The sequence below is a fragment of the Gossypium raimondii genome, chromosome 9 (genome assembly GCF_025698545.1).
Source record: "Gossypium raimondii isolate GPD5lz chromosome 9, ASM2569854v1, whole genome shotgun sequence".
Taxonomy (NCBI): Eukaryota; Viridiplantae; Streptophyta; class Magnoliopsida; order Malvales; family Malvaceae; genus Gossypium; species Gossypium raimondii.
In genome coordinates this window covers 40472451-40499304 of record NC_068573.1, presented here as the reverse complement: position 1 = coordinate 40499304, position 26854 = coordinate 40472451, and the positions used below count along the sequence as shown (strand labels likewise).

At 34.1% G+C, this 26854-nt stretch overlaps 1 protein-coding gene and 2 pseudogenes across 1 annotated transcript; 2 read left to right on the top strand and 1 right to left on the bottom strand.

Annotated features, from left to right (window-relative positions):
- The first annotated feature begins 11206 nt into the window (after positions 1 to 11206).
- LOC105799697 (growth-regulating factor 3) lies at positions 11207 to 14143 on the top strand. The gene is made up of 5 exons (XM_012630373.2): positions 11207 to 11303; positions 11705 to 11977; positions 12105 to 12272; positions 12654 to 13029; positions 13603 to 14143. The coding sequence occupies exons 1-5, from the start codon at positions 11207 to 11209 to the stop codon at positions 14036 to 14038; spliced, it is 1350 nt and encodes a 449-aa protein (XP_012485827.2). The 3' UTR covers positions 14039 to 14143.
- Positions 14144 to 14394: 251 nt separating this feature from the next.
- Positions 14395 to 25139, bottom strand: LOC105799698 (ABC transporter G family member 39-like; annotated as a pseudogene).
- Positions 25140 to 26144: 1005 nt separating this feature from the next.
- Positions 26145 to 26854, top strand: LOC128032605 (ATP synthase subunit beta, chloroplastic-like; annotated as a pseudogene).

Genomic DNA, 26854 nt, shown 5'->3' with positions numbered 1-26854 from the left:
TCAAATGGTATTACTATAACTTACTCAATATAGCATGAAATGTAAATAATTGGACTCAGTTGATTTATTTCTTCCTTAGATCAACTCAAGTATGTTTCATATCAAAATTTATCCAATGCATTAATATACACATGTATCCCAAACAAACCAAATGCGATATTATAACTAGCCAATCTATTTTAACGAACTTATTAACACTTTTTGCTAACAATGTATGCAACCTTATTAGATTTCGTCTCAATTTGTCATATTGTATTACATTACCAATTTGAATCTAACCATTCTTCTTGGTCAATATTGATGTTCGCTAATACATAGCTCAGATTCAAACTAATTTACGGATCCTATTAAAACTATAATTAGGCACTCAGTGCCTCATCGATACGTCCCTGAACTAAACAAATTACGCCCAACGCTCATCGGTTAATCCAAAGCAATAATCGTGCCCAACACCCATCGGTATGTCCAATGGTTAGTGCTTCTGATGCTCATCGACCTATAGTCGAAGTAATTTCATATCGATACATCCGACGTAAATAATTTGCACCCTGCACTTAACGACTCAGTCGAAGTAGTAGTTGTGAAAGCCACAGTTGGGACGTTCGAATGAAAATGCGCCTAGCACTCATCGACTTATAGTCAAAACAATTATTGTTACTATTATTTTACTTGATACTATAACTCATTAATTATTCTCAACTTTGCCCAATAATGACTACAACAACCCGTATTCTAATTTCATTCTAAGTTCAGTTTCCATTCTGTTGATCTCAACAACAACTCTTCCGTTAAATGTCATTTCATATAAAACATGGCATGAATTGTCTCATATACAAGCCAAATGTGCAACTTTAATAAAGTATACTGTTTCAAATTTTTATACAATTTAACTCTCTATCACAATAATCAATCTCAATATTGTATTTCTAGTCAGCCACTCATGTGCAACTTCCTTTTATTTGTCAACTTACCTAACAATGAAATTAAAAGGAAAAATAAATAATAAGTTGAGTTGTTGTGATTCTTACAAGGAATTTCGAACTATTTGTCAATGATTTAAGCTTTTTCCTTCGCTTTTGAAGAAACCAGATTGTCAGTAGCTATGAATTAACACAATCAAATAGCACCATCAATAATTCACTGAATTCACAATCAATTATTATCTTAAACAAACTTTACATTTTATTCAATTTAAATTCTTAAACCGAAACAAACATAACTCTCCATTCTAAGCGTTGATTTATAATCCGACTTCATTTTCTTCTATTTTAGACCCTCTATTATTGATTTATAACAAACTCTCATAACAACTCTGTAATACCCCTAACCCGTATTCGTCGCCAGAATAGGGTTACGGAGTTTTACCGAAATATACAGATCAAATACAGACATTTCATATTATTTAACATTCATATCAAAAGTATTCATAAAGTCCCTTATATGAGTCATTGAGACCCAAAACATGCTTTAGAAACAAGTCGGGACTAAACCGGGTACTCAAAAAATTTTTTCAAAGTGCAAGGACACACGCCCGTGTGGTCAGGCCGTGTGGCTCACACAACCATGTGACACACTCGTGTCCCAGGCCGTGTAGGCATTCAAAATAGGGCACACGGCCGTGTCCCATCCCGTGTTTGTACCGTGTAACTCTCTGACTTGGGTCACACGGCCAAGTCACACGTCCGTGTGCTAGGCCGTGTGAAAAATCCTGAGCATTCTGTTTTGAAATTTTAAGATGCAGGGGACACACGGCCCGTGTGCTGGGCCGTGTGTCACACACAACTGAGACACACGGTCGTGTCTCTACCCGTGTAGACAAAATAAGACCATTTCCAAGCCATATTCCTTACCCAAACTTGCCTTGCACCTACATTATCACTCTAACACATTCACAAGCTAATCCAAGACATTCAAATCCAACCAAAAATCAAGTCTTATACATGATATATCACTTCATAAATCCATATTTCCAAACTTACCTATTTGGCCAAAATTTCATATAAACAATACTTATAAGATTACTAACAAATCAACCATATCAATCTCACACCAAACATGATATAACCTTATATATTTACACAACAAAACTTATTCATCACAAGCCATTCCAATGGCTAAATTCAACCAAACACATACATGCTATTCTTGACCACTTTTACCTACATGCCATTATAATCTAAGATTTAATTAACTTTTTATACCGAAACAAGCTGATGGATAGTGTAAAGTATCTCCACCAAGCTTCTAACCAACGAGCTTCCGAAGTACTATAAAATAGAGTCAGATTTTAATGCTTAATAAGTTCGTATAACAGGAAATTAACTTTCCATTCATTTACATTTAAGGTAAGCATACAAAAATGCATCCAAGCAAATTTGGCTAATGCCCTAAACACACATCTTCATCAAACATATTAGTCAAGTATTTCGTGTGAATATCAAGAATCAGTGATGAGCTCATCAAACATGGCTAATGGCCTAAACACACAACATTCAATTCAAGCATATAAATATACAATTTAGTTACACGAACTTACCACGACAATGTTTGTGTATACAAAATATACTAATCCGTTACTTTGTCTTTTCCTCGATCCAATTCCGTATTTTGTCTCAACTTAATACAATTCATAATCAATTCAATTCAGTTCACATCCTAGGAAAAATTACAATTTTGCCCCTATACTTTTGATTAATTACAATTTCATCCTTAGGCTCGGAAAATGGAATTCATGCAATTTAATCCTTTTTTCAAGCCTAGTCGATTTTTACATTTATCGATAACAGTCGTTGTATTTCACAAAAATCAGAATTTTCCCAAGAATTTTACATCTTTTCAATTTAGTCCTTAAATCACAATTTCATGAAAACTCGCTTTACAAAAGTTGTTTATCTATCAATAACCTTTCATTTTCTACCATAAATTTCATAATTCATGCATATTCATCCATGGAAAAACCCTAGTACTTTGATAACTTTACAAATTAATCCCCGAGATAGCTAGATTAAGCTATTACAATCTCGGAAACATAAAAATTACTAAAAACAAGACAAGATTGCTTACCCAATTAAGCTAAGTAAGCTTGCTTGAATTCTTTTCTCTCAGCTAGGCTTTTCATAAAAAATTTTTGGGAAAGATGATGAAAAAGATGATATTTTCATTATTTAATTAATTATCGTCTTTTATTATTTTACTTTCCAATTTAGTCCTTTTTTTCTTAAATTTCCATGGATGAATCATCATACTTATCTACTAACTCTTCTTAATGGTCTATTTGTCATATAAGGACCTCAAATTTTGAATTTCGTAGCTATTTGATACTTATAGCTACTAAAACTAAACTTTTGCATTTTATGCAATTTGATCCTTTTATCAATTAAACATGTAATCAGTAAAATTTCCTAACGAAATTTTTATACGATATTCCTATTATACAGTAGACCATAGAATAATTTTAAAATAATTTTTCTTACGGACTCGGAGTTCTGGTCTCGAAACCACTGTTCCGATTTCCACTAAAAACGGGCTGTTACAAACTCTACTTGATATCCATTTTATTTTCTTAGGTAAAAATCTAACATCTAACTTCAAAAATCTAGTCATTTTTCATGTATATACTAAAAATCTATCAATTTAACATTAAAAACATAGAAAAATCATTAATGGTAACTTTCTAAAACCTTAACAGTTTTATAAATTGATACACAAATTAGTTAAATTATGATTCCTCGATCTAAAAACATAAAATTTATAAGAAATGTAATAAACTACACTTATCAATTTGTGGGTTAAAGTTCAAAACCCTAAGCAAATCTATTATGTTTCTTCTCTCTTTTTTCTCTCGTGGAATGATGGAGAAGACATATTCCCTCTCCTTCCTCTTAAACTATTTTAACTTTACTATTATTTTTTATAATAAATAAAAACACATAACAACCATCTTTTTTTAGCCACAAATTTGACATTTTTATTGTTGTAACACCCCTTACCCGTGTTCCTTGCCGAAATAGAGTATAAGGTATTACTAGAACTCAAACACTTATAATTTTTTTTATAAAATTTGAAGATTTTTTGGCTTGTTTTACGTAAAACCCCCTGCAACTTTCCAAAAACAATTTCAAACAACTTCAATATTTCCAACCAATTACAGATATATGTTCAGACATAATTTTTCCATTAATAATCACCAACATATTAAACTGAACAACACTATATATATATTTATACCACATCACATAAAGTCATCTATACATGCCATATTTCAAAATATTAATTACAAAATACCCAAAAATTTGATGATAGTGTGTATGATTTCCTGACTTCGTCCAAATTCCAAGCTGGCTGATGTCACTATAATCAAGGGAAAATAAAAACGAGTAAGCATATAGCTTAGTAAGTAAACATATGACAAATAAATAAATTTCCCACATGATTTCATAGCAACATAATTTTAGTCACACATAAATTTCAAGGTTCGTTTAATTTCCAGCAAACTGTCTTTCTGCATCACAGACGCTAATTTATTTTTATCTGGAGCTACAGGACTCCAAATTAAGTTCCATAAATTTTCCCGAAACTACACTCATATACCTTTACACCATAAAATTTTTAGAATTTTTGATTTAGCCAATTAGTACAGTTTATTCTTTAAAGATTCCCCTGTTTCACTGCCCGACGGTTCTGACCTCCCTTTACTAAAATTTACTTAACTCTCTGTAAAAAAATTCAAACAATGGTCTCGTTTGTTTCTATTAAAAATAGACTCAATAAGGAATCCAGTCATATAAATTTCAGGCCATAATTATTTTTGTACAATTTTTGGTGATTTTCCAAAGTTGGAACAGGGGATTTCGAAATCAATCCAGCCCTGTCTCAAATAAATTCAAATATCCCCAAATATACAACTCTTTTGCTTGCTCTGTTTCTTTCATATGAAAATATACTCACTCAGCTTTAATTTCATATATTATTCAACCTCCAATTCATTTTCCACCATTTATGGTAATTTTTCAAAGTTGCCCAACTGCCGTTGTTCAAAACAGTTTTATATTTAATTTGCTCTTTTGTAGTTTTTGATACTTCCTCTTACCTTATACATGGGTTGACTATGTATCAAACCCAATATTCCTCCCATAAATTTGTCCACCATACATAAATATTCACCTTCCCAATTTCCTCGTTGAACACTCGGAATGTTAACTGTTATCGGTGGATTCAAAGACTTAGCAACCACCAGTGATTCGGGGAATCAGCACTTAGCAACCCCTTTCACATTCAAAGATATGGTGGAATCAGCACTTAGCAACCACCAATCATTCGGGGAATCAACACTTAGCAACCCCTTGGGGGAATCAACACTTAGCAACCCCCTTCACATTGAAAGATACGGTGGAATCAGCATTTAGCAACCACTAATGAATCGGGGAATCAGCACTTAGCAACCCCTTGGGGGAATCAGCACTTAGCAACCCCCTTTATATTTAAAGATATGGTGGAATCAGCACTTAGCAACCACCAATGAGTCGGGGAATCAGCACTTAGCAACCCCTTCATATTCAATGTACTCCGGCTTATTCCGAGTGTTCAACCGAAACCCATATTTTCAACACTTTACCACCTTTCCCAACTTAACCACATTTTTAGGATCTTGCCAAATATTTATTCTATGTTCTATTAAATACTAACATATATTGAATAATATCAAAATAATGCATTAAATCACATGTTTACTTACCTCGGTGCAAAATATCGAAATTTTTCAATTTACTCCACTACCTTCTCTTTTCCCCGTTTGAGGTAGTCTTCTCGTCTTTCTTGATCTATAATGGTAAATTTAACTCATTTAATGTCCACATTTATTAAAATAATCCACCACCCAACTTTTTGAAAATTACAATATTGCCCCCAAACTTTTGCATAATTACACTTTTGTCCCCAAGCTCGGAAATTAAGCTTCATCACTTATTCTTATGTTTTATGGCATGCTGAACATTATTCCCTTCTATGGCAACATCAAATTCTCACTCTAACACATACTTTTGAACATTAACTATTTTTACCGATTATGTCAATTTACCCGTTTTTGTTTAAAATCGCTTAGCAAAAGTTGTTTAACATAATTTCTAGCTTCATATTCCACCATAAAACAGCAAAATAAACACTTTTCACCTATGGGTATTTTTCCAAATATAAACCCTAACATGAATTAACAGTGAAATAAGCTAAACCGAGCTACGAGGATTTCAAAAATGCAAAGAACATTAAAAACGGGGCTAGGATGCACTTACTATGAGCTTGAGAAAGCAAAGAAACCCTAGCTATGGTGTCTTCCAAATTTTGGCAGCAACTTAATGAAGATGGACACCATTTTTCCATCTTTTTCCCATTTTAATTCTATTTATTTACTAATGACCAAAATGCCCCCATTTAAAAAAATCTATTTCACCCATTTCTTAGGTCTATTTTTGTCCATCAATTAACTAATGGTCTAATTACCACATAAGGACCTCCAATTTAGAATTTCATAACAATTTGACACTTCTAACATGTAGAACTCAACTTTTGCACTTTTTACAATTTAGTCCTTTTGACTAAATTGAGTGCCCAAACGTCGAAATTTTTGAACGAAATTTTTACGAAATTTTTCCGTAAAATTGTAGACCATAAAAATATAATAATAGTCATATTTTCCCTTGTCGGATTTGTGGTCCCGAAACCACTGTTCCGACTAGGCCCAGAATCGGGCTGTTACAATTGTCATCCAAAATTTTTAGTCTATTAGCAATTCTAGTCCCTTTAACAAATTTTAAATTAAAATTTATAGCGATCTAAATTTACAATTTAATCATTGGATTAGATTAAATACTCAAATCAAATAAATTACATATCCTCAATTCAATTCATTTTAGCATAACCCCGTAAATATTTTTATTAATTATTTATAGACTTGGTTCATTAAAATGAAACCCGAAATCGTACTTTTCGACACCACTGTACCGGGTTGTTACACTCAAACTACACAACTTGAGAAACTTTATTTTTCGAAGATATTTTTCAAATTAGTCTTTTAAATATTTCACTACATTTTGAAGCTTTAGAAGAGTTCCAATAGTATTTAAATTGTCAATATAAACATTAATTATAAAATTTTTTGATCAAGTTCTGTTTATAAAACACATAGACAATTTGAATTATTTTATAACTTTCTTTCAACAAATACTCACTAATATGATTATACCATAAATGTCAAATTGTTTTAATATATAAGGATTTCTTTAATATGAGTGAGCAATTTTCTTGAGAAATCTTATATCTTTCTAGGATTTTAAATCCTTTGAGAATTTTCATACAAATATGTTGCAATAACACCCATCAAGTGTATATCAAGTTTTTCATGTATTGCGAGACTAATAATATGTCTAAATTTGTTTGCATCTACCACATGAGAGCACGTCACTTCATAATCAATTCTAGGCATTTGTGAAACCTACTGTCCTACAAATCGTGTTTTATATCTTACAATTTTATTTTTCTCATTTTGTTTTCGCACAAATGCCCATTTATATCCTACAAGTCGACACATTTAGGGTTTTGGATTACAGGTCCAAAAAAATAACGTTTAACAAGTAAATTCAATTCTATTTGAATTACGTCTTTTGAATTTAGTCAATTTTCTCTATTTCGACATTCTTCAACAGATGTAGGTTCAAGATCCTTATTTTATATTGTTATTTTAGCAACAATATTATAAGTAGAAATGTTTTCAACAATTATGTATTTTTGTTTTGGTTCTATCTTTTCTCGTTGTGGCGTAATTTATTGTGGTCTTTTCATTTTCAATTATTTGAATCTCTTTTAGAGTTTTATAATTAGTTATGTCGAGTTTTTCTATAGCATTTGCCTTCACTATATAACCATAATGATTGTTTATTATTTTTCTTCCACAAGATTTTTATCTTTGGAACCTATTGATCTAACATGTTTCCTTTCATTTTCTCTAACATGTTATCCTACTAGCATATCGATTCAAATTAGAGCATTTTCCATTAGTATTTGAAACTTGGTTACTCTCCTAAGATTAGTAAACATATATGGCAAAAAAATTGTAATAAAATAACTTTTCTTTTGCACTTTTTATTCGCACTACTTTGTACGAGGATTTATATAAAATAATGATAATCCATTCAAAGTAGTTAACTCATCTAGTTGTTTATTCTCTCCCACTTTTGTTGAGAAAATTGTTTTATCAAAATTACAATAATCGATAAATCATGTCATTCTTGAATCTTCAATTATTACTTCAAAATATTTAATAATAGAGAGATTTATAGCCAATGAATTTCTAAACCTTCTTTAAATATTCATTTTGCATTATGGTAGAGTAATTGAACATATATCACACATCTATAAATTTTAAAATAAAAATATTTAACTTTAGATCAAAAGCTAATGTAAAGTATTTGTTATAATTTATTGACTTAATGCATACAAAGGATGCTACATGAAAAATTTTATATCTCTATATTTTCATAAATAATGATTTAGCTATTAATTATAAACATTTAATTAATAATTTAGTAAGCCATTTTGTGGACAAACAACAAGCTTTGCAATAGTTGCTCCAACAAACATACAAAATTAATAAGACAAATGCTTTTAAGTGCATAATCTTGAATTTACTTGGGACTTTGTGGATGGTCCCTCTATCAACCAACATCAACAAGTGGCAACACCAAAGAACTTTTTTTTGAGACAAAATGAAGAACAAAATTTGTGCAAAGGTTAGACAAGTGTCACCATTAGAAAATACAATGAAAGCAAGACAAAACCTTCTAATACCATTACAAGATAAAACAAAGCTTGAAACCAAGCAAAGAATAAAATTAGTTGACAAAAGTTTCACATGCGATGGCATAGCAAGATACAACCAATGTTAAAACACAGCCTGAGATACTTGTTTGTAGATATGTGTATAGGTTAGGTACACCCATTCATCTAAATTTTTTCTCAATTTTATTTTTATTTGTAAATAATTGTTAATATTTATATTATTTTCATTTATGAAAATTTTATTATGGGCAACTTAACAAATTGTTAATGTTTCCATTGTAATATTACATGTTATTATAGATTTAAATTTTTATCGTTATAAATTACATAATATGCAAAAAATATTATTTAGTATACAAGTGATGAAAATTTTTAATTGTCATGTATCCTTAAGTTGCATTTAAAATAATTGAATTAATATGACATATGGTCAAATTTCAATCTCACTTGTTGAGTTAAAATTTTCACTACCTCTGTACTAAATAATTACCTTATTTAAAAATAAAATAAAATAGTATATTATAAAATTAAAAATGAGTTGGATCGGATTAAGCTTGAGGTTAGAATGCTTAAGTTGAGCCTAACTCATGTTTTAAATTGGTTTAAATTTTTTTGTCAAAGCCTATTTTTTGATTTAATTCTTTGATCCTTATCAAAATTTGTACACCCTTTTAAATTTAAATGAATAACTCAATATTTGAACAAATTAACTTTTAGCATGCGAATATATAATTAAAGGTATTCATGGGCTAGGCTGGGTTAAGTTCAGGTCAGGCCTAAGTATAATATTAATACATTTTATGTTTGTATAAGCTCTCATTGGCCCGAAATATGGGCCTAAAATTTTGCTCAAGTTCACCCATATTTATAAAAGGCTAACCCAAGCCTATTTTTGATCCTTTGATATTATTTTCTTAATTGTTAAAAATATATTTATATTAATTTAATATTTAATAATTTTATATGATTTTTATTTATTATAATTTTGTATATAGTAATCTTAATTTTTTTAATATTTATATTATAATAGTATTATGTATTATTATAGATTTAATTTTATGTGTTACAAAATTACATTATATATAAAATAACATAATATAAAACATTACAAACTTGAAAAATGGAATTGGCTCGGGCTTTAAAATTTAATTCCAAACTTGACCCATATTTTAAACAAGCTTACTATTTTTATTCAAATTTCTCGAATGAATTTTTAAGTTATCTATAAACAAATCCAGATAAATAGGTAAAATTAGTTGTTATTTATATATGACAAATATTAATAATTTTTTTTGTTGATGATTGATGATTAATATAAGCGATGAATGATCCTCGTCTTTTCTAAACTCGAGAGATCGAAGCACCTTCTTATTATTAGCTTCTTTGTTTTTTAAAGGAAATGGAAATGGTGCGAAAGAGGAAGGCACGTCAAGGCACGTGAGGGGTGGGGGGGATGGTGTGCCGGCGTGCTTTACTTTATCCTACAGAAAAAGGTTGAAAAGGGACGAGGGACCCACGTGAGCAGCTCTACTTTTGTCTTTGTGTTTTCTGACATCGTTCCTGCCATTTTGTGTCAGTCACTGACGTATTTATCTGCTTCAGACATGTGACCCTTGTATTTTTTTTTCATTTTCCACTGTTCTTTTAAGTTGTTCAAGTAAAGACGAAATAAGTGACGTGGATTTTGGTCGTAGTTGTAGGATTCCCTTTCGAGATCCGTACATGGTGAGTGCAGTTGATCCAAGATTGTTTTCTTTCTTCTTCTTCTTCTTACAAATAATAAAATTTATGTAACTATTCATTTATCTTCTTATGTAAAACTATTCGTAGAGTGTGTTATGCCTTTCTTTCACTTCATGTATGAAAAGAAAGCGTATGTTTTAAACAATATAGGTGTTCACATATATAGTATTTGATACATTCATATATATAGTTTCTCCTATGTATGTACTTGAACACGAAGAAGACGAACAAATATAAACTTGTTTTCTTTTTATTATTGTCTTGGGAAAATACATGGAATTTTTAGTTGGGGGGTGTAAATGCAGGGTAATCTTCATGTTAAGTTAAAGCATATCTGCAGAATAAGACACATCTTTGACTGGAAAGACAAACCAGAAAAGCCTGAGGTCGGCCTCTGTCGGCTCCATCAAAATCCTAAAATATATTATATCTACTCATTTTAATATACAAACCGTCCCTGGTTTAAGAATGTAATTACGCTTAAAATAGAAAAAAGTTAAGACAGGATTAAATTAAACCGTAATTAACCTCTGTCAGTCAGACTAATAATATCTCAGCAGCTATTGCTGTTTATGTTTTGATGTGATTGTGTGTGTGTTGAAAACTTGAAATGAGTTCTACCGCACTATCTTAAATGGATGGAGTCCTCCTTCCCCACTGGTCTCTCAAAGAGGAGCTTAAAGAAAAAATGGTATTTCCAATGCAATGTGCAGAGGCAGAAAAAACTGCAGGTTAATAATAAGCTTATCTCCTTTCTCTATCAATAGGATTTATTATTATAGATATTTTAATAATTTTTTTGAGGGTTTCTTTTACTTTTTCGGGCGCTCAACTGTCTTGTCTGACAGTCTTTTATTTTTTCTTCTCAAGTGTCCCAAGGGTTCTCCACTGGGTTATAAGCAAGCTTTGCAGGTTTCATGTCAGAACATAGTTTCTCTTTTTTTCCCCCTATTCTATATCACTCTCTTTCCTAAGGATGCTATGCTATCTGCCAAAATTTTATATATAAAAGAAGGAACCTGCCTGCAAAAGCTTAACCCAAACTTTCTCTTCACAGATACCCCAACACCAGATAAACAAAGTTGTCTATTAAGAACCCTAAACCCAAACCCAAACCAAAAAAGCAACTAAACTACAACTCTTTTATCTTTATCTCTCACTCACTCTCTCTCCACGGACTTGCATTTGAAGCAATGGAGAAACCAGCATGAGTCAGAGCAACAACCTTCTGCAAAGATACCAAAACTTCTACTTAACCTTGATGCCCATCACCACCACCACCACCACTCACAACAGCAACAGCAACACGCATCCTCTAAACCATCTGCTCTCCCCTTGTTTGTATCTGAATCCAACAGCAAAATCAGTGGCAGCCTATCAGCACCACTTCCTGATTCCAACAGCAGTAAGATTTTTATTCCTTGGCACCCTTTTGTTGGCAGAAAATTTCCACCTCCCCGGTTTGGAAAGTTTATAACTTAGTGGCTTGGTTTCATCCAGCTCCTTGATGTTGTGAGTTTCCTTTTTAGTAGGAATGGGAAGCTATTTCAGCTTGGCTCAGTGGCAAGAACTGGAGTTACAAGCATTGATCTATAGATACATGTTGGCAGGCGCTGCTGTTCCTCCCGAACTCCTCCACCCAATCAAGAAAAGCCTTCTTTACTCTTCCTCCTATTTCCTCCACCATTACCAGCCAGCTTGTATGTCACTCTTTCATCTTTCTTGCTTCTGTTACATCATTAATTATTTACATTTCTTTAAATGCATATTAACTCCATGGATTCTCCTTATTAATGTTTTGATTTTCTCTGCCTTCCAAATATTTGATTATCAAGTTTGAACTCCCCGTTAGGGTTTGTTCACCTTTACGTTTTAAAATATTGCATTTTCGTTAAGATCTCATCTCATTCGTGATCTATCCTTGCTTTGTATATTGATTAAATCTGTACTTGCCCACTTTTTCATTAATTTATTATTGTTGCTTTGACATAGAATAACTGGTAAAAAAATTGGTCCACAAAATAATTTTGTATTATGTCTATGCAAGTGCTCTGATGAATGGTATGTACACGCGCGATCAGTGTTACAATCAGGGTACTGGGGAAGAGCAGCAATGGATCCGGAGCCTGGCCATTGCCGGAGAACTGACGGCAAGAAATGGAGGTGCTCCAAGGACGTGGTGCCTGGACAGAAGTATTGCGAGCGACACGTACACTGTGGCCGCAACCGTTCAAGAAAGCCTGTGGAAATGCCCACATCTAGCAGCACCGCCGCTGCAGCTAATAATAGCAATGTCAGTGTAATTGCTCGTTTCGGCGGTGGTGGTAGTGGATGTGGTGCCGTAAAAGCCAGATCCCCAATGACCGCTTCAACCTTAGCAGCGGTGGCTAACGGTCCCAACAATATTGGCTTTTCTAGGCCTTCCCCTCCCGTTGATCTTCTTCAGCTTAATCATAGGTAAAATCTTGCTGCCTTGTCTTCTGGATTTGGATGGCTTTTAGCTAGTACCATTGTTAAGGGAAACTATATGCATTTGTGTTTTAGTGGATCGTGATGAGGGATGTACAAATTTATCCATAATCGATACTTTTTTTAAACTGGATTTGAAAAAAAGGACTTATTTTTGAAAATGGTGAAAATGTAGAGCCAAATAAAGAAAAATTGTGTTGTGGTAGGGTGGGATTTTTCTATGTTCCTTTTGACTGTCGAAGTTACGCGCATGTTGGACGTATGGGTTTACCGTATAACTTTTCAAGCACTTTCCAAATAAGCTGTATCTGAATTTGAATTGATATGGATTCTTTTACATATTTAATGAAACTGGTGGAGCTTTGGATTCCAAAGTATCTTTTGTAGGGGCTATGTTGATATTTTTTTGGTAGTGATACGTCCATAGTAGGACCCTGATCAAAATCTGACAAATTTTATTTAAGTTCTGCACAAGCTGACCCCAACTACTTTTTTTTACGTTATATTGCTTTGTTCTTTTTGCTGGATATTTGCACTAAAATGTTCTTTGATGTCTGGCAGTTCCCCAGAGTCCAAAACTAAACCTAAGGGTCTTTTTGAAGCCCAAAATGAGGTCGATGACAGATCTGATGGTCACATTTTGAGACATTTTATTGATGATTGGCCCAGAACACTACAAGACCCTGACAATAATGGAACTAATGCAAGCCCCATTAATTCCTCCACATGCCTCTCGATTTCTATGCCCGGGAATTCCTCCTCGGATCTGTCGTTGAAGCTGTCTACAGGAATTGGCGACAGCAGAAGGGAGCATCATCAGCAGCCACCGTTGAACTGGGCCATGGGAGGATGGGCAGTATCGAACCAGGTGGCTTCTATGGGAGGACCTCTTGCCGAGGCTTTACGATCATCATCCACATCTAATTCATCAGCCACTAGTGTTCTGCATCAGTTGCCTAAGGGTTCTACTTCTGAAATTAGCTATATCAGCACTTGAATTTAGTCACTGTTAATGTTATTTTTTTCTCTTCCCCTTTCAACTCTTTTAACTAATTTAGACACTGAAAACGCGTTCCTATGCAAGTTGCTTGCACTTTCTGTCTGTTGGCTTTATGTCCTAGTGGTCTTTAACTGTCATATTAGCAAACATATATATGTTACGGTTATGAAGGGTTTTCCTTAAAAATAAGTTTTGAAGCAATGGTGGAATAGGGGATAATTAAGAAAAGCTAATTTTCACTTCGATGAAATGGAGATGCTTCCATTTCTGATTTTGAAGCAGTTCTTTTAGCCTTTCAATTACATCTTATAGCAAGAAAATCTTGGCATTGCATTTATGTAAAAGAATATGGAACTATCGTTTCCACCGACCAACTACAAGTTGTTTTCAATTGAAGTTAGTCAAATGGTTTGGTGAATTTGAAATTCGAAGCTTATCTATCTCCTTTGGTAGTTGAGGAACCTGATACCATAGGCAAATACGAAGAAGAAAAGGAGACACCAACCAACATGAGCCACGGCAACTGCTGGAAGAAAGCTGTATTCGAACCCCAAATCTTCTTTAAGGAAGCCCTTTACGATCATATTTTACCGTCCAGGGACCTCAAGAGGACCGTCCTTGTCGCCCACTTGAGACGTCACAAGGCCATATAGTGTCCAAGCCACTGGAGATGCCCAATAATACCACCTCCACCATATTGGGATTTGCTGCAATGCGATGAATAATAAGCAATTTTTAGCACATCTTTCCCCCTCAAGCGGAAAAGTGTAGTTAGTTAATGGCTTTTAAATGACTTACAGTCCTAGGAATGAGAAAACCAGAGAACAAGTTCCAAAAACTTAGGAAGAATGACATGACAATGGCGGCAATTTGATGACCAGAAGTTAGAGCGATGACCATCATTCCATACAAGGTGAAGTAGATAAAGCATGTTAATATGTAGTAGTAGAACCATAAGAATTTCACCGGTCCACTCAAATCCTATCATCGAGTAAAAAGTTATGTATAAATGAGAGTTTGAATTGCAAGATAGATTATCTCTATTGCCACCGCAGAAATAAATGATAGTTCTTAAGTCCACCATTCAATGGCAATGTCACGAAAACAAATCAATTTCATTTGTACAAAATCGAACAATGTTTACTGAGCGAATGCATAAGGCAATTGAGAATACATTCCATTGCTCTTTCCGGTAGAAGACCGTTCTCTCAATTGCAACAACAGATTGAATAAAGATGAGATTGGTTGCTCCGAGGAAAAGCACTGAATACATTGCTCGAGAAGATTCATCGATCTTGTTGTCTTGATCTAGTTATCACAATAGTTTTGGTTAATCCCAAAATTTTCCATCACCCTTGGCAGAAATACATTGTTTCTATGATAAAAAATAATGCTTACATCCGTTGTCCTTTGTTCCAGAAGATAATACCAAATAAGATGTCGATAACTGTTGTCATGAAAAACCTGATGGCATTGTATGGAGGGTTCCTCCAGTAAGACCAGTGTTGTTTCCAAAAGCATGCCTTGCATTGGGTGAGGAATGGCTGAGAATATTGTGTTGGGAAGAAGAGATCCTTGGTGCCAGGTGCTGGTGCACTGAGCTCTTTGATAAGTTCTTGGTTCATCCTGAAAGTTTGTAAAATTAAGAAATTGAGCCCAATGATGGGCCAGTCTAAGGGGAGAAAAATTGCCTGATCTTTGGCATTGCATTTGAACATACCGATAAAGTGATGAATTGGCATAAATATCAGCAAAATCCACATCCAATTGAGCCTCGACAGATGGAGCACTGACTTCAAGCATCCATGTCGCCGGATTGTATCCAAACGAGTTTCGCTTCATTAGCAGCCATTCCCTTGCAAAGCATGCCTTGAACAGTTCCCAATTGGAAATTCCATATTTTTTAGTAACTAAAGCAGCAGGGTGGGTACTAGTTTTGTCATAAGGAACCTTAAGATCCATTGAAAGTTGCTGACCAATGCGGAAGCAACTGAAGCCATTGACAAAGTCAGAAACTGAAACATATCCGTAAGGTAGGCTCTTTTGGAACCAGTATTGTTGTTGGTCTTTCTTGGATGTTACTTCTTGCAGAAAGTCTGCAATTCCTTTTCTTTCAGGACATTTGAAGCCCATGAATTCGAAGAAATCCAGGACACTCTCACGTGGACCCTGGTAGACAATTTGACCCTCTGAGAGTACGATAACATCATCGAATAGATCGAATGTCTTCGGCGCTGGTTGTAGAAGAGAAATGATCATGGTTACATCCATGGTATGAACCATTTGTCTCATGAACTTGCAAATCTGGAAAGTTGTTGAACTATCCAATCCTGTTGATATTTCATCCATAAATAAAGCCTTTGCTGGTCCCAACATTTCTCCTATAGTAGAAGTTGAATCGAAAACAACCGTTAGACTAAAAATGCCACGGTGATAGACAAAAAGGCTGTTGGAGAAAATATACCTGTGGTGACACGCTTCTTTTGCCCACCGGAAATACCCCGACGCATATCATCTCCGACCATGATATCCGCACAAATATCCAATCCAAGTATCTCATACAAATTCTTACAAGAGTCAAATACTACTTTTAATTTGTGCATCTAGCGATAAACTAAGAGGAATAATAACCTTTAGAATATAATCAGTGACCAAGCTTGTTTCTTGGCCTGCAACTGCTGTGGCTTTCATGAAAGCATCAATCTCAGGATCAGGCTTAATTCCAACTTCCTTCTCTCTCCTGGACAACTCCGAAAGCATTTCATATCGGGTACCCACACCCAAACAACGTCCCGAAAAATCCAATGTCTCCCTCACTGTCATTTCGCCATAGTGAAGATCGTGTTGACTGATATAAGCGCACGTTCTTTGAGGAACAAATTCATTCAAATCGTGACCGCAATAAGTGACTTTCCCAGATGACTGTTTACACAAAGCCAAGTTGAAGTTATTTTTAGGAGATCATATGATATTTCAGATGAAACCAATTATATAAAGTGGGATTAGGAAAGTCACCCTTAGATCACGATCAAGCTTTCCAGCGAGTGCCATCAACAACGTTGTTTTTCCAGCTCCTGGAGGACCTAGAAGTAGAGTCATCCTGAAAATTTTCATTCAAATTTAATTGATAATTCACACAAAGTTATATAAACTACGACATCATGATAAACTTTCATGGGAAAAAATAACCTCGAAGGTTTGACTATGCCGCTAACGTCTTTAAGTATCTGATTTTTTCTCTTCTTAGATGGTGCAAGCCGAAGCAATCCGAGAATGCTCTGTTTTTTAAACAAAAGTTAAAAACGCGGAAATCGAAATAAACCAAATAAAAATATCAAATTCTAGTACAATAGATTCAAATTCGAACTGATAAATTATTCTTTTTGAAAAAAAAATACCTCTATGGTGTTCAAGGTAACATTGAGAAGAGTAGGCAGGGCTCTGCTTCCAACATATACATCTCCTTCAACTTCCAAATGCTGAAAATTGTTTCTATGATAAAAATAATGCTTACATCCGTTGTCCTTTGATGCCATTAACTAAAATTTTTAAAATAGTATAAAAACCTAAAATGAAATTCTATTTTTGGAAAACTAAATTCAGGTTCCAACTTCAACAACCCCTGAAATGTACATTGAGCATATATATACGTGAACGAGGGAGATTGCCGAATGTTTAAGGCTAAGATTTCTTTTTCTTAAATTGGAGAAATAGGTTGATTTTGGAGTGTGTGTGAAAATACCTTGCGTGCTGGACTAGTTTTCCAAAGAAAGCATGTTTAATTGGACGCGTTTTTACTTTAAGTCACTTTTTAGTGTTAGTAATTTTTCCTTGGGTATTGGGTCTAATTCCTCTTCCACTTATATTTGTATTTTTATTTCATGTTGTTTTAAGATTTTTTTAATTAATATTTTAACATATTAGCTTTTGGTTAAATGGTGATTTCAGTTCTTGGTTCATCAAATATTTAATCCATATCATGAAAGTATTATATATTTTTAATTTCAAATTTTCAAATATAAACAATAATGATATTTGATAATTAACTGAAATATTTTACATATAAAAATATTTGCCCAAAATGTATGAAAAACAATGATGAAATATTTTACATATAAAAACAATAATTGTATCTTAAATAATTAATTTATTTTATAATATTAGAAAGCACCATACTACAATATACGTGGAGAAAATAAATAATTGTTAGAAATGGAGAGCAAATTGAAGAAATGACCTTAAATCTTTGCGTACTTACCCCTAATAGAATTGTTTGATATTCAAAAGTGAAAGAAATCATTTTACCTGCCAACTGTGCAAAAAACGCGTCCAGCTGAACATGCTTTCACACACTCTCTCCAAAATCGATCTATTTTCTTAAGTTTTTTTTAAAAATGACTTATTTTACCAAATAATTCTTTCAGCATATATACCTAATTCATCCCATATATATATTTAATATAATAAGTTGCATACACCACATTTACTACAAATGGCACATTTACAATTTTTATTTAATATTTTTTATTTTGAAATTTAAAAATATATAAAAAACTATTTTTGAAAATTAAAAATAATTAAAATTATTATAAAAATTATAAATAAAATATAAACAAATACTTTTAAATTTTTAATAAAATTAATTAAATGTTGATGTGTCATCTACATGACAATCCTCATGTATGCCACGTTAGAAAAATAACATAACTCGAGCTCTAAATGTTGACTTGATACGTTTCAAAGCACAATAGAAAGTTAAGAGACAGTCATTTGAGCTTATGCCAATCAAACAACACAGATATGCCAAGATCTCATTTAAAAAGTCATCCAAAGTAAACTATGAATATGCCTTCAATAAGAACAATGCTTAACTCACAAAATGATACCTAAGTTATATCCATTTTCTCAAGTTTGTATCTAATTTTTTTTTTTTAGTCAGAAGTGGCACCTAAACCATGCTCTGTTACCCAAAGTGATAAGCTATACTCCTTTAGCCAAATTATCCAGTTGTTCAAAACATATTTTAGCCTATCATTTTGTGATACTTGGCAATTTTTAACTAAACCCCACACCAAAAAAAATATTTCCTTAAGCATTTTAAAAACAAACAAACTTATTCATATTCATCTCTTTTGTTCTTCACCAAAGAATTTCAATAATGGAAAATTCAAGAACTCGTAGAAAAACTCATTTGAACCCAATTTTCGATGACAAAAACTAGATCCCAAAGAGATTTTATTTTATTTTTTGAAATTTTTAAATATACCCTACAGGACACATGTAAACCTTCAACTCGCTTGTGGAATCTAAAAAACTCCATAGGTGATGTACAAAATAGTTTTTCTTTAATTAAATTAAAACTTTTCAACTTTTTTTACACTCTCCACCTCTCCATGATTCTTTCTTCTCTTTTAAAGTTTTTGTAGAGCGAGTGTTTGGTACATTGATAGTCTACTTTTTTTTCCACAACCAATTTTAAAAAATTGACACGTGTCTTTTTATATTTATTTTTTAATATTTTACTATAGTCTTATAAGACATTTGTCAACCTTCTAACTTTGCTTATGGAGTCTAAAAACTCCTCTGACAATGTATCAATTAATTTCCTTTTTCTTAAATGTTAGGGAACTATTTTTCAATCCGAAGATAATACCAAATAAGATGCCGATAATTTTAGGCCCATTTTTGCTCAAATGTTGTCATGAAAACCCGATGGCATTGTATTGAGGGTTCCTCCAAGAAGACCATCATGGTGTTGTTTCCAAAAGCATGCCTTGCATTGGGTGAGGAATGGCTGAGAATATTGTGTTGGGAAGAAGAGATCCTTGGTGCGGTCTTTGGTGCATGAGCTCTTTGATAAGTTCTTGGTTCATCCTGAAAGTTTGTAAAATTAAGAAATTGAGCCCAATGATGGGCCAGTCTAAGGGGAGAAAAATTGCCTGATCTTTGGCATTGCATTTGAACATACCGATAAAGTGATGAATTGGCGTAAATATCAGCAAAATCCACATCCAATTGAGCCTCGACAGATGGAGCACTGACTTCAAGCATCCATGTCGCCGGATTGTATCCATCTCTGATCTTCGGAACCCCTTGGACGGCCTGCACTCGAAGATGCAATTTTAGAACTAGCTTATGTTGCTCAACTTTGTCATCGAGTTACCTAATAATAAGTTTCACCTCAAAATATTCTATAAGCTTGTGAGAATGACGACCAAGTGGTCCAGAATAAATGACTTGCCCTCCTCTTTTCATTAACAACAACTGCAACAAGCATAATACTAAGTTCAATGAAAAGCAGGCAATAGAAATAAAAAGACAACAGAAAAGTGGTGAAGTTCCTGAAAAAGAAATGAGTGCATCAAGTTCTTCACCTCATCAAATGCTTCAAATATGTCAATACTAGGCTGATGAATTGTGCAGACAACAGTCCTCCCTGTGTCCACAGTGTTTCTCACTGTTCGCATAACGATGGCTGCAGCCCGGGCATCAAGCCCTGAAGTTGGCTCATCCATGAAGATGATAGAAGGATTAGCAACCAACTCTACGGCTATTGTCAACCTTTTCCTTTGTTCAGTTGAAAGGCCTTCAATTCCAGGAAGACCAACTAAAGCATTCCTTAGTGGTTTGAGCTCGACCAACTCCATAACTTCCTCAACAAACATCTATTCAACGATAAATTCCAAACATAGTTTTACAATAGGAACTCTGTATATGATTCCAGAACAAGTGATCTTTACAGATGTTTTTACAAACCTTTCTAGTGCTGGTGTCTGTGTCGGAAGTAAGACAGAGCCAAGCTGAGTACAAGAGTGATTCGTAAACGGTGACATGTGGGGAGTGAATGTCATTTTGTTCACAGTAACCGCTGACACGAGCAAAGGTTGCTTGGTTCTTGGTGTAACCTGAGATACTGATATGTCCCTCAATGTATCCTCTTGTTTTCCTCCCTGCTAAAACATCCATCAGGGTTGTCTTTCCAGCACCACTCACACCCACCAACGCTGTCAATATTCCTGGTCTGAAAGCACCACTAACATCTCGAAGCAGCTGAAGACGATCTACTTCTATGCCTTGAGTCTTCATTTCCTGGTAAAGAAACCATGATTAAACCAAAAATATCATGAACAAAATGTCAGCTTATAAAGTTTTCAATGTCTCTCAGATAACATGTAAGTAACTTACAGCAGGCATATCAACATAGTAGTTAACATGGTTGAACGCAAGTGAAAGGGGTTGGAAAGGCAAAACCATGCCTTTTCTAGGATTGTTAGAAGAGTTTCTTGCTTTCATATGAATACCTGTAAATCATTCAGAAAAGTTATACACTTCTAAACAGACGGGGAAAAAAAACTCAAAGCTCAAAAGCATTTCAATCACCTTCTGGTATTCTTCCACCCGAGTATGGGTTTTTAGTCTTCTTTTCATCTTCATTGACAACTACTGCTTTGGAACCACCCAGAGCTGAAATCCCACATTGAAAATTTATTCAAACCCAATCAAATGTAAGTTGTAGATGTTGTCAAAATGAAATTAAGAATGTCACTTACGATTCAGGAAAGTCAAAGCTCCAATAAATAAAATGTTGAAGACAAGGGAGAATGCGAAGAGTGCTCCAACACAAATCCAAAACCAATATTCTTCGGTGAAGAAGCCTCTGGTCTTGAGAAGAACTTTACCCACTGTTGGTGCATCAATTCTGGGGTCTGTATTGTTCTGGCATTGCATCCATTATGTGTAAGACAATGATTTATGAATGGCTAACCCAAGTTTATATAACTAAATGCATAAGACTTTGAAGATCTTACCGCACTCCATCTTTCATCAAGGAATTCATTCATGACGATGGCATTTTGTCCATACATCATAGGAGAAACATAGTAGCCCCAGATCATCCATGGCTCAATGTCATCTGCAAGTAATAACTCTTAGGATGTTTGAACTGAAGCTAAATGTTAATAGCGACAAAGAGAGGTCAACAACCACTTACTTTTGGCAATGATAAAACCTCCAAGTACAAAAACCAATAACAAGGTGAAGGTACCCAAGGTGTTTGCCACCACTTCTGTTCTTCCTATTGCAGCAATGAACCTAAAGAGCGACAAAGCCATCTGATGGACGCCAAAGAATGCCAAGAACTGACGGAAAAACCTGGAGATTACACCCAAAAATGATGTTTAGTCAAAGGCTAAAATAACAAGATGATGATCAATAGAAAAAAAAAAGGATTGCTTTCAATGTAACTTACCTGCTAGCAGCTGGAGCAAAGCCAATTGTATAGTATGTTAGAGCAATCCATATCCCTGATTCCATAAGTGAGAGTGGGATTCTAAGCACCCAAATTGGCAAACCAAAACCCCACGCTGGATAAAACAATAAGTCCCTTTGTTTATAGAACACTGGTAGCCTGAAAACCGTCATTGCAAGTTCCGCCGTTCCATTGAACATCACATTGATTAGACTGAAAAACAAGGCTCCAAAGAATTTTTGACCATTTTCCAAGGATCCAACTGGCATTTCAGTTCTTAAAAACACAGTCAAGGCAATCAATGACATGATTGTTATTTGGACAGTCTTAAAAATGTACACGAACGAGTTTCGCTTCATTAGCAGCCATTCCCTTGCAAAGCACGCCTTGAACAGTTCCCAATTGGAAATTCCATATTTTTTAGTAACTAAAGCAAAGGGTGGGTACTAGTTTTGTCATAAGGAACCTTAAGATCCATTGAAAGTTGCTGACCAATGCGAAAACAATGAAGCCATTGACAAAGTCAGAAACTGAAACATATCCGTAAGGTAGGCTCTTTTGGAACCAGTATTGTTGTTGGTCTTTCTTGGATGTTACTTCTTGCAGAAAGTCTGCAATTCCTTTTCTTTCAGGACATTTGAAGCCCATGAATTCGAAGAAATCCAGGACACTCTCACGTGGACCCTGGTAGACAATTTGACCCTCTGAGAGTACGATAACATCATCGAATAGATCGAATGTCTCCGGCGCTGGTTGTAGAAGAGAAATGATCATGGTTACATCCATGGTATGAACCATTTGTCTCATGAACTTGCAAATCTGGAAAGTAGTTGAACTATCCAATCCTGTTGATATTTCATCCATAAATAAAGCCTTTGCTGGTCCTACCAACATTTCTCCTATAGTAGAAGTTGAACCGAAAACAACCATTAGACTAAAAATGCCACGGTGATAGACAAAAAGGCTGTTGGAGAAAATATACCTGTGGTGACACGCTTCTTTTGCCCACCGGAAATACCCCGACGCATATCATCTCCGACCATGATATCCGCACAAATATCCAATCCAAGTATCTGTTACAAATTCTTACAAGAGTCAAATACTACTTTTTAATTTGTCTGTCTAAGCGATAAACTAAGAGGAATAATAACCTTTAGAATATAATCAGTGACCAAGCTTGTTTCTTGGCCTGCAACTGCTGTGGCTTTCATGAAAGCATCAATCTCAGGATCAGGCTTAATTCCAACTTCCTTCTCTCTCCTGGACAACTCCGAAAGCATTTCATATCGGGTACCCACACCCAAACAACGTCCCGAAAAATCCAATGTCTCCCTCACTGTCATTTCGCCATAGTGAAGATCGTGTTGACTGATATAAGCGCACGTTCTTTGAGGAACAAATTCATTCAAATCGTGACCGCAATAAGTGACTTTCCGAGATGACTGTTTACACAAAGCCAAGTTGAAGTTATTTTTAGGAGATCATATGATATTTCAGATGAAACCAATTATATAAAGTGGGATTAGGAAAGTCACCCTTAGATCACGATCAAGCTTTCCAATGAGTGCCATCAACAACGTTGTTTTTCCACTCTGGAGGACCTAGAAGTAGAGTCATCCTGAAAATTTTCATTCAAATTTAATTGATAATTCACACAAAGTTATATAAACTACGACATCATGATAAACTTTCATGGGAAAAATAACCTCGAAGGTTTGACTATGCCGCTAACGTCTTTAAGTATCGATTTTTCTCTTCTTAGATGGTGCAAGCGAAGCAATCCGAGAATGCTCTGCTTTTAAACAAAAGTTAAAAACGCGAAATCGAAATAAACCAAATAAAATATCAAATTCTAGTACAATAGATTCAAATTGAACGATAAATTATTCTTTTGAAAAAAATACCTCTATGGTGTTCAAGGTAACATTGAGAAGAGTAGCGTGGCTCGCTTCCAACATATACATCTCCTTCAACTTCCAAATGCTGAAACCGAACTTCAATGGTTGGAATCTCGATCCCCACTCTAAACCAAACAAAACCGAATCAATCAAATCAAATAAGATCAATATTCCAAAACGACATACGTATATTGGTTAACTTACCTATCGGTTCTGTCCCTTAATCTTCTCAAGAACTTTTCATTATCTTCTTCAACAACTTTCAACATACTAGCCATTAACTGCTTCTTAGCTTGCATTCCAAGCTTAGCTACATCAACTTCATGGTGAACCACTTTGCCGTTATCAAGAATCTGTGTCAACATCCCTTTTCTCAACCGATCATACGTGGGTAACCTCTCTATAGCCGCCCAACGTAGTTCCTCCTCCTCCTCATCTTGACGTCCACTCCTGCCAAACGCTTCCGGCGGCGCTTGCCAAACCTCCTTGAAGCTGGCTGAGGTCCAGCTCCGATAGCTCCTTCCGCTGCTCATCGACCTTGCTAGTAGATCATCTCCAGCAAGAGCTGACGCCATTGTTTTGTTCGTCTTACTCCTTGATTCAGGCTACTAAGACAATAATAATCTTAATAAATATCAACAACATGAATGAATTCTCCTTGGTTTCTGGCAGAAAAAAAATGAAAACTGAGAGACAAAGAATTGAAGATGAAAATAATGGAGTCAAATCTGTTTGAAGTATGAATTACATAGACGCCATCAATTAATCACTTTTTTGAAGCTTTGTTTTTGCTTACGATTCAGTGCATGGTTGAAGAAAAACTGTTTCTTTCTATTACTATAGAAATACAAAATCTGATTTTGTGATTATTTTCTCTGCTTTTAAATTAAAATTAAGTCAGGAAGTGCAAAGAAGCCAGACGCACGTTGAACTAAAAAAATGAACACTTTGCGGCTACTGGAAAAGATTGCGTTTATAACAGATTTTTTGTTTGAAATTCAATTCACGTGGACACCGTAGTATTACCTGTAAGTGATGCCATTAACTAAAATTTTAAAATAGTATAAAACCTAAAATGAAATTCTATTTTGGAAAACTAAATTCAGGTTCCAACTTCAACAACCCCTGAAATGTACATTGGTCATATTTCATAGCATATCATATACGGCTGAACGAGGGAGATATGCCGAATGTTTAACATATTTGGCTAAATAGATTTCTTTTTTCTTAAATTGGAGAAATAGGTTGATTTTGGAGTGTGTGTGAAAATACGTCCAGTTTAGCAGAAAAACGCGTACAGCTGGACTAGTTTTCCAAAGAAAGCATGTTTAATTGGACGCGTTTTTACTTTAAGTCACTTTTTAGTTAAATGTTAGTAATTTTTTCCTTGGGTATTGGGTCTAATTCCTCTTCCACTTATATTTGTATTTTTATTTCATGTTGTTTTAAGATTTTTTAATTAATATTTTAACATATTAGCTCCTTTGGTTAAATGGTGATTTCATCTTTGAGTCTTAAGTTCAATTCCTTTTCTAAACACATTTATAATTTTTATTTCATGTTATTTCAAGCTTTTTGTTTTAATTAATAAATATATTATTTTATTTTAATTAATAACCTTTTATTTATAAAATCAAATATTTAATCCATATCATGAGTGTAGTAAATTTTAGTATTATATATTTTTGTATGTGTATTTCAAATATTTCAAATATAAACAATAATGATATTTGAAATAATTAACTGAAATATTTTACATATAAAAATATTTGAAACATCATACCCAAAATGTAAATGAAAAACAATGATGAAATATTTTACATATAAAAACAATAATTGTATCTTAAATAATTAATTTATTTTATAATATTAGAAAGCACCATACTCACAATATACGTGGAGAAAATAAATAATTGACGTACAAATATTTAAAACAACATGAAATAAAAATACAAATATGAGTGGATGATGAATCAAACTCAAGACTCAAGGAGAAAACCACTAACATTTAACCACTTGACCAAAGAAACTAATTATATTTAAAAAGTCAAAAATGTGATTTAAAGGGAAAAACGTCCGATTAGACGTGTTTTCTGGTACTTCACTAGAAAGAATTACTTCTACCAAGGAGGGATCCATAACTTTTATTCAAGCGGTTTATGTACTGCAGATGATTTGACCGACCACCTTTGCCACAACATTTGTGCATTTAGATGCTACAACCGACCTCGCCTTACCCCCCGCCAAAGGTATTTATCCAATGGTAGATCCTTTAGACTCAACGTCCACTATGCTCCAACCTCAAATCGTTGGTGAGGAACATTATGAAATCTAGCAAAGGGTTAAGTAAACCTTACAATACACAAAGAACTTCGTGACATTATAGCTATCCTTGGGTTGGATGAATTGTCCGAAGAGGATCTCTTAACCGTAGCAAGAGCGTGAAAATTTGAGCGTTTCTTATGACAACCCTTTTTCGTAGCGGAAGCATTTATCGGTTCCCCGGGGAAATATGTTGGTCTAGCAGAAACAATTAGAGGATTTAAATTGATACTTTTCGAAGAATTAGACGGTCTTTCTGAACAAGCCTTTTATTTGGTAGGTAACATCGACGAAGCTACTGCGAAGGCTACGAACTTAGAAATGGAGAGCAAATTGAAGAAATGA